The 13,804-nt window shown below is 62.6% G+C and overlaps 2 protein-coding genes across 6 annotated transcripts; one reads left to right on the top strand and one right to left on the bottom strand.

Moving 5' to 3' along the window:
- The first annotated feature begins 2,461 nt into the window (after window positions 1-2,461).
- Window positions 2,462-8,936, top strand: PFKM (phosphofructokinase, muscle). Of its 5 annotated transcripts, none has more exons than XM_059832918.1 (22): window positions 2,462-2,622; window positions 3,313-3,386; window positions 3,484-3,561; window positions 3,751-3,940; window positions 4,128-4,293; window positions 4,392-4,436; window positions 4,526-4,634; window positions 4,709-4,804; window positions 4,896-4,988; window positions 5,069-5,194; window positions 5,754-5,818; window positions 5,905-5,970; window positions 6,042-6,195; window positions 6,451-6,521; window positions 6,616-6,703; window positions 6,790-6,942; window positions 7,035-7,199; window positions 7,315-7,376; window positions 7,468-7,579; window positions 7,699-7,798; window positions 8,011-8,116; window positions 8,273-8,936. In XM_059832918.1, the coding sequence occupies exons 1-22, from the start codon at window positions 2,532-2,534 to the stop codon at window positions 8,418-8,420; spliced, it is 2,358 nt and encodes a 785-aa protein (XP_059688901.1). In that variant the 5' UTR covers window positions 2,462-2,531; the 3' UTR covers window positions 8,421-8,936. The 5 variants fall into 5 exon arrangements, with proteins under 5 accessions (XP_059688901.1, XP_059688902.1, XP_059688903.1 ...); XM_059832917.1 differs by having other exon boundaries at window positions 2,528-2,622; window positions 5,905-5,968; window positions 6,049-6,195; XM_059832919.1 differs by lacking the exon at window positions 4,896-4,988 and having other exon boundaries at window positions 5,905-5,968; window positions 6,049-6,195.
- A 1,278-nt stretch (window positions 8,937-10,214) lies between these two features.
- Window positions 10,215-12,888, bottom strand: ASB8 (ankyrin repeat and SOCS box containing 8). Its single transcript, XM_059832823.1, has 3 exons — window positions 12,772-12,888; window positions 11,717-11,821; window positions 10,215-11,227 (listed from the first exon to the last, which is right to left on the bottom strand). Exons 1-3 carry the CDS (start codon window positions 12,886-12,888, stop codon window positions 10,595-10,597), a joined length of 855 nt encoding a protein of 284 aa, XP_059688806.1. The 3' UTR covers window positions 10,215-10,594.
- Between the last annotated feature and the right edge of the window lie 916 nt (window positions 12,889-13,804).

The following is a 13,804-nucleotide window of genomic DNA, read 5'->3' as shown; positions in this document are numbered from 1 at the left end:
ATTACAGCCGATCCCTCTGCAGCCGATCCCGTTACAGCCGATCCCATTACAGCCGATCCCATTACAGCTGATCCTGTTGCAGCCGATCCCTTTGCAGACGATCCCTACAACCGATCCCGTTACAGCTGATCCTGTTACAGTGGATCCCGTTACAGCTGATCCCGTTACAGCCGATCCCTTTGCAGCCGATCCTGTTGCAGCTGATCCCATTACAGCCGATCCCTACAACCGATCCCGTTACAGCTGATCCTGTTACAGCCGATCCCATTACAGCCGATCCCGTTACGGCCGATCCCTTTGCAGCCGCTCGGGTGACAGCAGCTCCGGTGACAGCGGCGGGCGGGCGATGGTGGCCGTCCCCGAGCTCTCCCCCGAGGCCTCCCGGCTCCTCGTCTCGGCCGCGCTCTCCCTCGCCGCCATCCTCCTCTTCCTCACCTTCCTCCCCCCCGCCCCGAGGGGGGGGCACCCGCCAGGTCAGTGCCCGCTGGCACCAGCAGGGAGGGCAGACTGGTACCAGTAAGGAGGGCAGACTGGTACCAGTAAAGAAGACACACTGGCATCAGCAGGGAATGCAGACTGGAACCAGTAAGGAGGGCAGACTGGCACCAGTAAGAAGGACAAACTGGTACCAGTAAGGAATACAGACTGGTGCCAGCAAGGAGGGTAGACTGGAGCCAGTAAGGAGGGCAGACTGGTACCAGTACAAAAGACACACTGGCATCAGCAGGGAATACAGACTGGTACCAGTAAGGAGGGCAGACTGGCACCAGTAAGGAGGGTAGACCAGTAACGGCAGGGAATAACAACTGTTACCAGCAGGGAATATAGACTGGAACCAGTAAGAAGGACAAACTGGAACCAGTAAGAAGGACAGACTGGCACCAGTAAGGAGAGCAGACTAGTACCAGTAAGGAATACAGACCAGCACCAGTAAGAGGGCAGACTAGAACCAGTAAGGAGGACAGACTGGAACCAGTAAGGAAGACAGACGAGAACCAGTAAGGAGAACAGACCGGCACCAGTAAGGAGGACAGACTGGCACCAGTAAGGAGGGCAGACTAGAACCAGTAAGGAGAACAGACTGGCACCAGTAAGGAAGACAGACGAGAACCAGTAAGGAAGACAGACTGGCACCAGTAAGAACAGACTGGCACCAGTAAGGAGGACAGACTAGTACCAGTAAGGAGGGCAGACTGGCACCAGTAAGGAGGACAGACTAGTACCAGTAAGGAAGACAGACCGGCACCAGTAAGGAGGGCAGACTGGCACCAGTAAGGAGGGCAGACTAGAACCAGTAAGGAGAACAGACTGGCACCAGTAAGGAAGACAGACTAGTACCAGTAAGGAAGACAGACTGGCACCAGTAAGAACAGACTGGCACCAGTAAGGAGGGCAGACTGGCACCAGTAAGGAGGACAGACTAGTACCAGTAAGGAAGACAGACCGGCACCAGTAAGGAGGACAGACTGGCACCAGTAAGGAGGGCAGACTGGCACCAGTAAGGAGGGCAGACTAGTACCAGTAAGGAAGACAGACCGGCACCAGTAAGGAGGACAGACTGGCACCAGTAAGGAGGACAGACCGGCACCAGTAAGGAGGGCAGACTAGTACCAGTAAGGAGGACAGACTGGCACCAGTAAGGAGGGCAGACTAGTACCAGTAAGGAAGACAGACCGGCACCAGTAAGGAGGACAGACCGGCACCAGTAAGGAGGACAGACTGGCACCAGTAAGGAGGACAGACCGGCACCAGTAAGGAGGGCAGACTAGTACCAGTAAGGAAGACAGACCGGCACCAGTAAGGAGGGCAGACTGGCACCAGTAAGGAGGGCAGACTGGCACCAGTAAGGAGGGCAGACTAGTACCAGTAAGGAAGACAGACCGGCACCAGTAAGGAGGACAGACTGGCACCAGTAAGGAGGACAGACCGGCACCAGTAAGGAGGGCAGACTAGTACCAGTAAGGAGGACAGACTGGCACCAGTAAGGAGGGCAGACTAGTACCAGTAAGGAAGACAGACCGGCACCAGTAAGGAGGGCAGACTGGCACCAGTAAGGAGGGCAGACTAGTACCAGTAAGGAAGACAGACCGGCACCAGTAAGGAGGACAGACTGGCACCAGTAAGGAGGGCAGACTAGTACCAGTAAGGAAGACAGACCGGCACCAGTAAGGAGGGCAGACTAGTACCAGTAAGGAAGACAGACCGGCACCAGTAAGGAGGGCAGACTGGCACCAGTAAGGAGGACAGAGTGGCACCAGTAAGGAAGACAGACTGGCACCAGTAAGGAGGACAGAGTGGCACCAGTAAGGAGGGCAGACCAGTACCCGCAGGACTGTGCCCCCCCATGTCCCCACCGTGCCAGGGAGGGGACACCCCCCCGCTGCCAGCGGGGCCGTCCCTCCCTCCGGGGGCCCCATTTAGGGGCTGGCGGGGCGGCGGGTGCCAGTCTGCGGGTGCCAGCGGGACGGGGGGGACCTCGCCGCCCTTCCCACCCTTTTTTGCCCAATTTTCCTCTTTTTCCAGCCAAGAAGATGGCGCAGACGCCGCTGGGACACAGGCACAGCGAGAGCCTGGGCGCCGGCAAAGCCATCGCCGTCCTCACCTCCGGGGGGGACGCCCAGGGTAAGGGACACCCCGGTGACCCCGAAAGCCGGTGGCTGCCTGAGGGTCGAGCCCCGTTTTGGGGAGAAATGGGGTGAAAATGGGACTTTGGTGGCCGGATCCTGCAGGCGGTTGAGTTGCTCGAGTGGTTTTCTCCGGGTGGCGGTTTTGGGGGTGACCTTGGGCGGGCGGTGGGGTGAGGAAGCCGTGGGGCAGAGTTAAGGGGAGTTTTGGGGTGCGGAGAAGGGGGGCTCTGGGTGCATGTACCCCATGCCAAAATTTGGGGGGGGGGCTTAAAGGGATGACAGCAGCGCTCCAGCACGAAGCCAACACCGGCGAAGCACTGAGGTTGCCCAAAACCGCAGGGATTCAGCCCAAAGCTTGTCCTCCAGCCAGGTGGCCCCAGGGATGGGGGGTACCCCAGTTTGGGGGGGGGGGGCTTATCCAGCCCATTATGGTCTCTGCCCGGCTTCCCCCCCGGCCGCCACCGCGCTTGTCACCCGGTGTCACGCGGCGGGACGCACCGCCGCTAAATGTCAACGGGGCAAAAATAACCCGGGCAGCTGCGGGGCCGGATCCGTGCCGGAGAGGCGGGGGGGGGGGGGGTGTGTCTGGGGGGGTCAACCCCGGCGCTGTGCAAGGTGGGGGGAAACGATGGCTTTAGGGGGTCCCTGGGGGGGTCCCCAGGGTGACACTTTCCTCCTCCCCCAGGCATGAACGCGGCCGTCCGTGCCGTGGTGCGGGTGGGCATCTACACCGGCGCCAAGGTCTACTTCGTGCATGAGGTCGGTGCTGACACCCCCCCCCCCCAATATTCCCTGCTCCCCAAAACCTTGGGGGGGTCGTTTCAATACCAGATTGTGTGTGTCCCCCCCCTTCCAGGGCTACCAGGGGCTGGTGGACGGTGGGGACAACATCAAGGAGGCCACGTGGGAGAGCGTCTCCATGATGCTGCAGCTGGTGAGCAGCGGCTGAGCCCGGCCAGCTCGGTGCATCGATGGCGGGGGGGATATGGTGTAACCCTACGCCGCAGCGCCGGGGTCAAACCTGAAAATAACCCGAAACCGGAGCCGGGATGGGGTGGGGAGACGGACAGACGGACATGGGGGTGCTGGGGGGGGACCCAACACCCACGTGGGGGTCCCGCAGGGGGGCACGGTCATCGGCAGCGCCCGCTGCCAGGATTTTCGGACGCGCGAGGGACGCCTGAAAGCCGCCCGTAACCTGGTGAAACGCGGCATCACCAACCTCTGCGTCATCGGTGGCGACGGCAGCCTCACCGGCGCCGACACCTTCCGGGCCGAGTGGAGCAGCCTCTTGGCCGAGCTGGTGAAAGTGGGTACGTGTGTGTCCCCCGCAAGGGACCCCCCCAAATTTCATCTGCGGGATGAAAAGAAAAAAGGGGGTTTTTACCAAAATCAGGGGGTCTGCACCAAAATCGAGGGGGTTTGTGCCGGTGTTTGGCCCCGTGGGGATGTTTTGGGGAGGACACAGAGGGAAAAAGGGGGTGTCCCACCCTGCGGCAGGGGGGATCACGGTGGAGGAGGCGAAGAAGTCGAGTCACCTGAACATCGTGGGCATGGTGGGCTCCATCGACAACGACTTCTGCGGCACCGACATGACCATCGGCACCGACTCGGCGCTGCACCGTATCATGGAGATCGTGGACGCCATCGCCACCACGGCCCAGAGGTGACGGGGACGCCCCCCGTGTCCCCCACGCCGGGGGGGACCCAGGTGTCCGGGCTCCACTCGGGTTTGTCGTGGGGTGAAACTCGTGTCTCCCGCAGCCACCAGCGGACCTTCGTGCTGGAAGTGATGGGTCGCCACTGCGGGTACGTCCCCAAGCTGCCACCTGGGTCTGGCTCCCAATAAAGAACGTTCGGAAAAAACCCTAAACGGCCCCTTTTTCACCCGATTCCAGCTACCTGGCGCTCATCACCGCCCTGGCCTGCGGCGCCGACTGGGTCTTCATCCCCGAGTCCCCTCCCGAGGACGACTGGGAAGATCACTTGTGCCGGAGGCTGACGGAGGTAGGACGGGCTCCGGCGGGCGCCTCGTCCCCATCCCGTCCCCGTCGTCACCCCTCGGCTCCCCCCCACACCAGACCCGCCTGGGCGGCTCAAGGCTGAACATCATCATCGTGGCCGAGGGCGCCATCGACAAGCACGGCAAGGCCATCACCTCCGACGACATCAAAACCGTGAGCGGGGAGGGGGACCCCCTTTTTTTTTTCCCCAGCCCTTTCCCGGCCCCGCTGTGGGGCCGGATCCAGGCGCATCCCTGTCTTGCAGCTGGTGGTGAAGCGTTTGGGATACGACACTCGGGTCACCATCCTGGGCCACGTCCAGCGTGGCGGGACACCCTCCGCCTTCGACCGTGTCCTGGTAGGCAGCTCCCTCCCGCGCCGGCTCCGGGAGAGAGGGGGTCCGGGGTGGGGGTAACGTCCCCGTCCCTGTCCCCGCAGGGCAGCCGGATGGGTGTTGAAGCCGTCATGGCTCTGCTGGAGGGGACCCCCGACACCCCCGCCTGCGTTGTCAGCCTCTCGGGCAACCAAGCCGTGCGCCTGCCCCTTATGGAGTGCGTCCAGGTGGTGAGTAGAGGGGGGGACAGGACCCCCAGAAGCACCCCCCAGGCTCCCCGCCGAGGGGTGTGATGGAAACCCGGCCGGTACGGCGCGAAGCCGTGCGTGCGGCACGATGCAAACCCATCCACTGCGATGCAAAGTCACGCGGCGTGATGCAAGCCCGGCTGGGTGCGATGCAAACTCATACGGCGCGATGCAAGCCCAGCCGGTGCAGCGCAAACACATCCCATGCGGAGCAAACCCAGCCAGCGCGGTGCAAACGCACCCAGTGCAATGCAAACCCAGCCGGGTGCGGTGCAAACCCACACGGTGCCATGCAAACCAGGTCGGCACTGTGCAAACCCACGCGGTGCCGCGCAAACCCGGCCAGCGCGGTTGCAACCCCATCCGGTGCGATGCAAACCCATCCAGTGCGATGCAAAGTCACGCGGCGTGATGCAAGCCCGGCTGCGTGTGATGCAAACCCGGCCGGCACGGTGCAAAGCCACGCAGGCGCGGTGCAAAGCCGGTCGGCGTGGTGTAAACCCATCCGTCTTTGCAATGCACCCGTCTTTGCTCCCCGCAGACCAAAGACGTGACGACGGCAATGAACGAGGGGCGCTTCGATGACGCCCTGAAGCTACGGGGCCGGTGAGCGTCCGCACCCCGTCGCCGGTGGGGACCCGGGGCTCCGGGCACCCCCGGGGCTCCCACATTCGCCTTCCCCCCCTTTGCAGGAGTTTCCAAAACAACTGGAACGTGTACAAGCTGCTGGCACACATCCGTCCCCCCTCCACCAAGGTATGGCAGCAGGGAGGGGGTGACGGGGACCCCCCCCGAACCCCACAACCACCCCAACGCCGGCTCCTTCGTCCCCACAGAGCGGCTACACGCTGGCCGTGCTCAACGTCGGTGCCCCGGCCGCCGGCATGAACGCGGCTGTCAGGTCGACCGTGCGGATCGGCCTCATCCACGGGCACCAGATGTTGGCGGTGCACGATGGCTTCGAAGGGCTCGCCTACGGGAAGGTGCGATCCCTGGGGAAAAGGGGGTGCACAGGGTGGGGTACGGCCCCGAAAAGCGGCAGCCACGACCCCGTGGGGAAGGGGGAGCCCCTGGGATGGGGATGCTCGACCCCCTTCCTCACCCCAGTTCATCCTGTTGTCATCCCCCAGCCCGGGGGGCAGCGGGTTACCCCAATATAGATCCAATATGGTCACAGTGAGGCCGGTGCCCCCCAAAATCCTTCTCCTGTCCCCCCCTAACCTGCTGTTTCCCCCCAGGTGGAAGAGATCAGCTGGGACAGGGTCGGCGGCTGGACAGGGCTGGGAGGATCCAAACTGGGGACAAAGAGGTAACGCTCCTCCCGGCGGCATCCCCAGGGGGGGTTCCCAGGTCGAGCCCCCCACCCCGGGCGGGCTCAGCCAGGGAGGTTTCACCCTCCCCAGGACCTTGCCCAAGAAATACTTTGAGGAGATCAGCGCCAACATCAGCAACTTCGGCATCCACGGGCTGATCATCATCGGTGGCTTCGAGGTGAGCGGGGAAGTGGTGGTGGCGGGGAGGGGGGGCAGCTGCCGGCGCCGTGCCCGCGCCGACACCCCCTGCCTCGCTGCCCGCAGGCTTTCACGGGCAGCCTGGAGCTGATGGAGGGGAGGGCCAAGTACGAGGAGCTCTGCATCCCGCTCTGCATCATCCCCGCCACCGTCTCCAACAACGTCCCCGGCTCCGATTTCAGCATCGGCGCCGACACCGCGCTCAACACCATCACCACGGTGCGGCCCCGCACCCCCCTCCCCGTTTAACGACAACACCACCCCTTAACCTAAATCCCTTTTTTTCCACCCCAATTCTTCCACCTCCGCAGACCTGCGACCGCATCAAGCAGTCGGCGGCCGGGACCAAGCGCCGCGTCTTCATCATCGAGACCATGGGAGGCTTCTGCGGCTACTTGGCCACCATGGCGGGGCTGGCGGGCGGCGCCGATGCCGCCTACATCTATGAGGAACACTTCAACATCCACGACCTGCAGGTTGGGGACACCCTCCCATACCCCGTGTCCCCCCACTCGGGGCATCGCCGCAGCCCCGGGGCTGTGTTTATTCCCACTTCCAAGCCCCCCAACACCCGTTTCGCGCTCCACATAGGTCAACGTGGAGCATTTAACTGAGAAGATGAAGACGACGGTGAAGAGGGGGCTGGTGCTCAGGTCTGTCCCCAGGGTGGGATGGGGGGGACGCGACTGAGACCTGCCGCACTCGTGCCGCCCCCCACGAGCCCATCTCCCTCCCCTGGCGCAGGAACGAGCGGTGCAACGAGAACTACACCACCGACTTCATCTACAACCTCTACTCGGAGGAGGGGAAGGGCATCTTCGACTGCCGGAAAAACGTGCTGGGGCACATGCAGCAGGTACAGACCCCCCCGGGCAGCGGGAAGGTGCCCCCCCCAGGGAAGGGGCTGCGGGTTGGGAGCCCCTCGCCCGGGGCTTTACCCCCGCCTCCATTCATCTGGCGGCTTTTCTGGCACAGGGCGGCACCCCGACCCCCTTCGACAGGAACTTCGGCACCAAAATGGGGGCCAAGGCAGTGGCGTGGATCACCGGGAAGATCAAGGAGTGCTCCCGACACGGTGGGTGCCGGTTCTCTGCCTTGTTTCCAAAGTCCCCACAGCTGTGACAGGGGGATTGCCAAAAGCAAACCCCTGGCTCTTTCCCAATGTGCACCTGTGCTCCGGTATCTCAGTGCAAAGGGCTCCCCTGCAGATTTTGGGGGGTGCTCAGGGGTGCGTGCTCCTCTGGGAGAGTCCAAAACCCTGAGCCCGCTCCCCGCCTCCCCTGACAGGTCGTATCTTTGCCAACACGGCCGACTCGGCTTGTCTGCTGGGCATGCGCAAGCGCAGCCTCGTCTTCCAGCCCATCACCGAGCTCAAGGAGCAGACGGACTTCGAGTAGGTGCCCCCTTTTCCTCCACCCCACCCCTGAGACCGTGCCCCAGCCACAGGAAGGATAAATACAACAGGCTGGGAATGCTTCCCCAGGCGATGCAGCGTTGTTTCCATCCGGGACCATCACGCCTTCCCTCTCTCTCTCTCTCTCTCACCCAGGCACCGCATCCCCAAGGAGCAGTGGTGGCTGAAGCTTCGCCCCATCCTAAAAATCCTGGCCAAGTACAACATCGAGCTGGACACCTCAGAGAAAGCCCACCTGGAGCACATCACACGCAAGAGGATCTCACTCGAGTCCAACATCTAAGAGGCGAGCGCCGGCGTGGCTTCCTCCGCCCCGGAGCGTGTCCCTGTGTCGCTCCAGGGAACCTCCGAGAGAAGCGCTCCCCGTTGTAGCTCACACCCCTCCAGGGAAGCCAGGCAGCACCTCCACGCCCCGAGGGCATCCACTGCCTCAGCAAAAGAGCGTTTTTCCCGAAGCAGCAGGTTTTCTCGGGGTAAATTTTGTGTTGGTTTAGGTATTTTATGGGCTTTTTAAACAGAAAAGCTGTTCCCCAGGTGTTGCAGCAGGACGTTGCGACGAGCTGAGAGCAAGCGGTCCGGGTAGAGTCCCTAGGGCACCACTTTAGCGTTAAAAATTCAGAATTAAGATGCTTCAATAAACTCATCACTCACTCGTGGTGGCAAACACGAATTGTTCTCCAGCCCTCCGGCGCTCACCCCCTGGGGAAGGCGAACGCGGCTCTCACAGCCCCGCACGCACCCCCAGACCCGACAGCTTCGTTTCCCAGCACAACAGGGAAGAATAAAACAGATAATCTGATTTTTCTCCCCCAAGTTTCTCCCATAAAGCAATTATCAAAGTTTACCCGCCTGACTTCACCTTGGAGAGCACGGGGCAGCTCTCCCGGGATCCCCGGGTCAGGAATACGCACACGGAGGATGATGCAGCTCGGTGCATCGTCAAGATCCCAAAAAACCCCCAGACAAGCGCGGAGGAGCGGGTGTGAAGGGTGGGCTGGGAGCAGCGAGGGGGATCAGCGGGGGCAGGCTGCGGTCGGAGGCAAAACCCACGCAGAACTCATCAGCGTGGGGGTTTAACGAGGTGCCACCGCAGATGGGGTGACGTTACGGTTCTGAGGTGTGACAGACACCGTACGCGGTGCCAAAAACAAGCACGGGAACGAAACCACCATCAGCAGCACCCCCAAACCCCACCCTGACGCACCTTCCCTGTTCAGGGAGGACCCCAAAAGAGCGGGGCCGACCCCCTGCGCTCCCTTGCTGACCCCAGCTGCAAGCGTGCAACACACACGCACCTTCCAGCGCACGGCGAGCCGTTTATTTCCGTGAATACACGACGGTGCGTGCAGGGACGCTGCCGGGAGCGAGCCGTGCCGAACAGAGAGTGGGTGCTGCCCACTGGGGTCCTACCCGGTGCCCCACTGCCAAGATGTCCTCACGCCGCCTCCTAAAATCTGTATATACACACACATAAATAAAATCAGCGACAAAACGGTGAGTTGACGGTGCAAAACCAAAGCAAAGGAAGAGCTCGGGTGGGTTATCGCATGGCAGATGGGAGGGAAACCCTCTGCTCTGGGGCACGGAGCATCCCGCCCTCTGAGCGGACCTACTCCGGAGAGGGAGGGAAATGTTTCCTCCGCTCGCAGGAATTGCAGCCCCACAAATTGTTGGCTTTTGAGGTGCTCCCACCCTCTTCCTCTCTACAGCGCTGACACATCTTATAAAATATAGATAGAAGGGAAAAATACAATTCCACGTGTTGAAGGGATGCCCCACGTCTGCCCGAAGCACCGGGAGCTGCGGACACACAAGCTCTGCGCCGTCTGCGGTGTGTTGTGCTGGGGCAGCCGAGGCTGCATGAGGGTGTTAGCGCTGAGCGAGAGTGCCAGCCCACACCGTTACACAACGCACAGCCTCACTACGCGTGCTTAGGGTGGGTTTTTCCACCAGACATCCAGCCGACGCGTCCCACAGGACTTCTCCGGGTCCGACAACACCTTCTTTCGATTTCCTGCCTTAAGTCCTTCAAAGAAGGAGGGTTTCCCTGTTCTGCCCACACCCAGAAAGCCTTCCTTTCCCCAAGGTCTGCCCCAATGCAAAAAAAAGAGAAAAACCCAGGTTAATCCAACAGCTGGGGTATAATTTGCCATTAAAGGGGGATCGTTCATCTCACGAGGCTGAAATCAAGGGGAGAGCGCGTGGGAGGAGCCACCGAGCAGGCGCTGTGGGCAGAGAGACAAGATGGAGCCGTCTGCGAACGGCACCGGTGAATCCCCGCTGCCCTACGCCGGCTCAGGCGGAAGAGCGGAGCAGGATGAAAACCGGGACGGCAACCGGGGAGGGGAATCCGGCACCCGGCGAGTCCCAAACCTCATCCCCGGCGCTGCTGTGAGGAAGCAGTGACGAAGGGAGCCGAACACCGGTGCGGAAGAGCCCCGGCGCCTCGTCTTTTGCTTAGCTGAGGAGCAACACGTACTCCTTCAGGCAGGTGGGCAACGGCAGCTGCTTCACCGCCTCCGGCAGGAACCGCACGCCCAGGCTGCGGCGTACGGCGTAACGTGACAGCGTCTGTAGGGTACCGGGGGCCGAGCAGAGCAGGGTAAGCTTTTCACAGAGCTGCTGATCCCTGGTCACCTCCCAGGGCATGCTGCCGTTTTTTCTCAGCTCAAAATGTCCGATAGCTCGATGGAGAAGATCGAAGCAAGAATCCTCGCGCTCTGTACCCAATCCCCGAACCAGCAACGCCACCAACCGCGAGATAGGGGTTTGGCCTTTCAAATTAACCACCCGGACCTCTGCCCCGAAGTCGAGCAGGATGCTGACGCTCTCCAGATTACCCTTCATGGCTGCCCAGCTGAGCGGCGTGTCGTTGTTGTAGTCGCGGGCGTTCACCAGGGCCCCGTTCTCCAGCAGCGACCGCACGCACTCGGCGTTGTTCTTGAAGGCGGCCCAGTGGAGCGGGGTGTCCTTGTTGCCGTCCAGCGCGTTGGGGTTGGCCCCGTACTCCAGGAGGATTTCCACGCAGGTTTCGTCCTTTTCCGCTGCGTAGTGAAGGGCTGTTCGGTTGTAGCCATCCAGGGCGTTGACCTGCAGGAGAAGGGGAGGGAAGAGAAAGGATTTGGGGGCCACCGAGGTACCCCAGCTCCTGCTGGCGTCAGGGTAAGCTCCACTGGCGCTGCACGAAACCGTTCCCACATCCCAAATTTAGCGGATGGGAAAAGGAGGCAGGGAGTGGAGGGTACCACCCGCCAGCGGCCAGAAGGAAGTGCCAAAAATCAGGCAATATATAGGTTTCAATTCTCCCTTCAGGCTTCCACCGCAAAATGATCCTCCCGCCCCGGATGAGCGGGCACCCCCGACGTCTTGGGCACCAACATTTCCCTCCCTACTGGGACGATAAACCTTCACCTGGGCCCAATTTGCCCTAAGAGGGGGCACAAAACCAGCACCACTTAAAACCATCAGCTCAAATCTCAGCTGTTGACCAGCACCCGCTGCCGCCTCCTGACTTCCCGGCCCTTTTTCAAAGGGACCTTTGCATTTTTAACGTGGTTTTTTTTCTTTAAAAGCCTTTACCTCCGCTCCCTTCTGCAGCAGCAGCTCGACGCAGTCGGCGTCAGCCACCATACAGGCGCAGTGCAGCGGTTTCAGGGTGCCGTGCATGCAGTTCACATCCGCACCCTGCGAGAAGACAGGAAACCACAGCCGGGATTAGCAAACCCACCCGTTCTTGGCCCTTTTCCACCCCCAAGCAAGCAGCTGATGCGCCTTGATTTACATCGTTAGAAAAGGTTTATTAATAGATATCCGCCCTAACGCTCCCGCGCAAGCCCTGGGGTTTGTTTTCAAGCCGAGCGCCGCGGTTGCACAGAGCTTCCCGCCGGGCAGAAGTGCTCACCAGTCTGTGTCCCTGCTCCCAACCTTGATTTTAATTAATTCATCGTCACTAAACGATGCCTGAAGAAACCTGGGTGCCGCAGGGGTCTGGCACAACCCGTGCAGAGGTTCGCTGCCCGCACACCGGCTCTCTGCTCCGGCAGGATCACGAGGAATGGCTGGAGCGAGGCTGGCAGCGCACAGGGTGTGGAGATTTGGAAAGGCAAGCGGGGCGCTCTGCCTCCAGTAAATAAACCGGCAGCCGTTCAAAAGCCACCGGCACGGCCCGAGCTGCCCTGGGAGCATCCTCTGGTGGGACACAGCCCCGGGATGAACCGGGAGAGCGTCTCCGAGGAGGCTGAAGGCGCTCGGCGGAGCCCTCGCCACCCGAGATAGCCCAGCAGCTGCCCGGATCAGCCAGGCTTAGCCAGGCCTCTCCGCTGCCCGTAGGAGTGACCCGGGCTGAGGCGAAGCCCCCAGACCCGCCCTGCGCGGGGCCAAGGACGGGCCCAGCCGCGTGAACCTCACCCCAACGGGCGTTAAAGCAACGGGGAGCGAAGCCCACAGCCCGGCCCGCCTCTCCGGCTGCGAAACGGGGGCGAAAACCCTCCCGCAGCACCGGGGCACCCCGTTACCTCACGGAAGGGGTGCCCCACCTCGGCCCCCTCCCCTACAAACCCTCCGTTTCCTTCACGAGGGCTCCGCAGCGCCCCAGGGCCGGGCCGGGCCCGGCGGGGCCCCGGGGGGCGGCTCACCCTGCCGATGAGATCCTCCACGTTGTCCCGCGGGAAGGAGCGGATGGCGGCGATGGTGCGGATGAGCCGCTCCGACAGCGAGTACTTGCTCTGGATGCTCTGCATGATGTACCACATAGTGCGGGCCGGCCGGCCGCCGCCTCCGCATGCCCCGGGCGGCCCCGCCGAGCCCCCGGCGCCAGGCCCCGCCGGGCCCCCCCGCTGCGGCGGGGAGGGGCGGGGGCGGGAAGAGCTGCCCGGGCCGCACCGAGCGCCGCGGGGAGGAGCCGGGGATCCCGGGGTGAGTCCCGGGGCGGGGGGGGGGGGGGATCCCGAGGGGTCCCGGGGGTCCGCGCGGTCCCAGCGCGGCCGCTCCAGGCCCAGCGGGAGGCGGAAACGGCAGCGACCCGGAAGTGGCTGGTAGACGCAGCGGCGCATGCGCAGTGAGTGGCCACGCCCACTTCCCCTCCCACCTCTCCGCCAATCCGACTCCCTGCGTCCCTCGAGGCCCCGCCTCCTCCCTGCTCTTCCGCCCCCCGTCTTTGCTCTCCTCCAATCGCCAGCCGCTCCCACCCGAAAGCCCCGCCCCTCTCCCGGCTCTCCACCAATCTGCCCTCTCCCTGCGCACACGCTGGGTTCCGGTGGCCCCAACTGGCAGCGCTGGGGCGACCGTGGGAACCCCCGGCTGCGGCGTCGCCATGGCAACGGGGCCTGGTGCACCGCCAGAGCGCCCTGGGCCCAGGCCCGCAAGTGCCACCCCAGGGTGACAGCTGGTGCTGGGTGACACTGGGGTGTCCCTACACTGGGTGACGCTGGGGTGTTACTGGGTGACACTGGGGTGTCCCTGTGAGGGTGACAGCTGGTGCTGGGTGACACTGGGGTGTCCCTACACTGGGTGACGCTGGGGTGTCGTGACACTGGGGTGTCCCTGGGTGACACTGGGGTGTCCCTACACTGGGTGACACTGGGGTGTCCCTGTGAGGGTGACGCTGGGGTGTCACTGGGTGACACTGGGGTGTCCCGACACTGGGGTGTTACTGGGTGACACTGGGGT

This window comes from Gavia stellata, chromosome 36 (genome assembly GCF_030936135.1).
Source record: "Gavia stellata isolate bGavSte3 chromosome 36, bGavSte3.hap2, whole genome shotgun sequence".
In the NCBI taxonomy this organism is placed as follows: domain Eukaryota; kingdom Metazoa; phylum Chordata; class Aves; order Gaviiformes; family Gaviidae; genus Gavia; species Gavia stellata.
The sequence above is the reverse complement of the archived record's forward strand: the minus strand, read 5'-3'. Positions and strand labels throughout refer to the sequence as shown.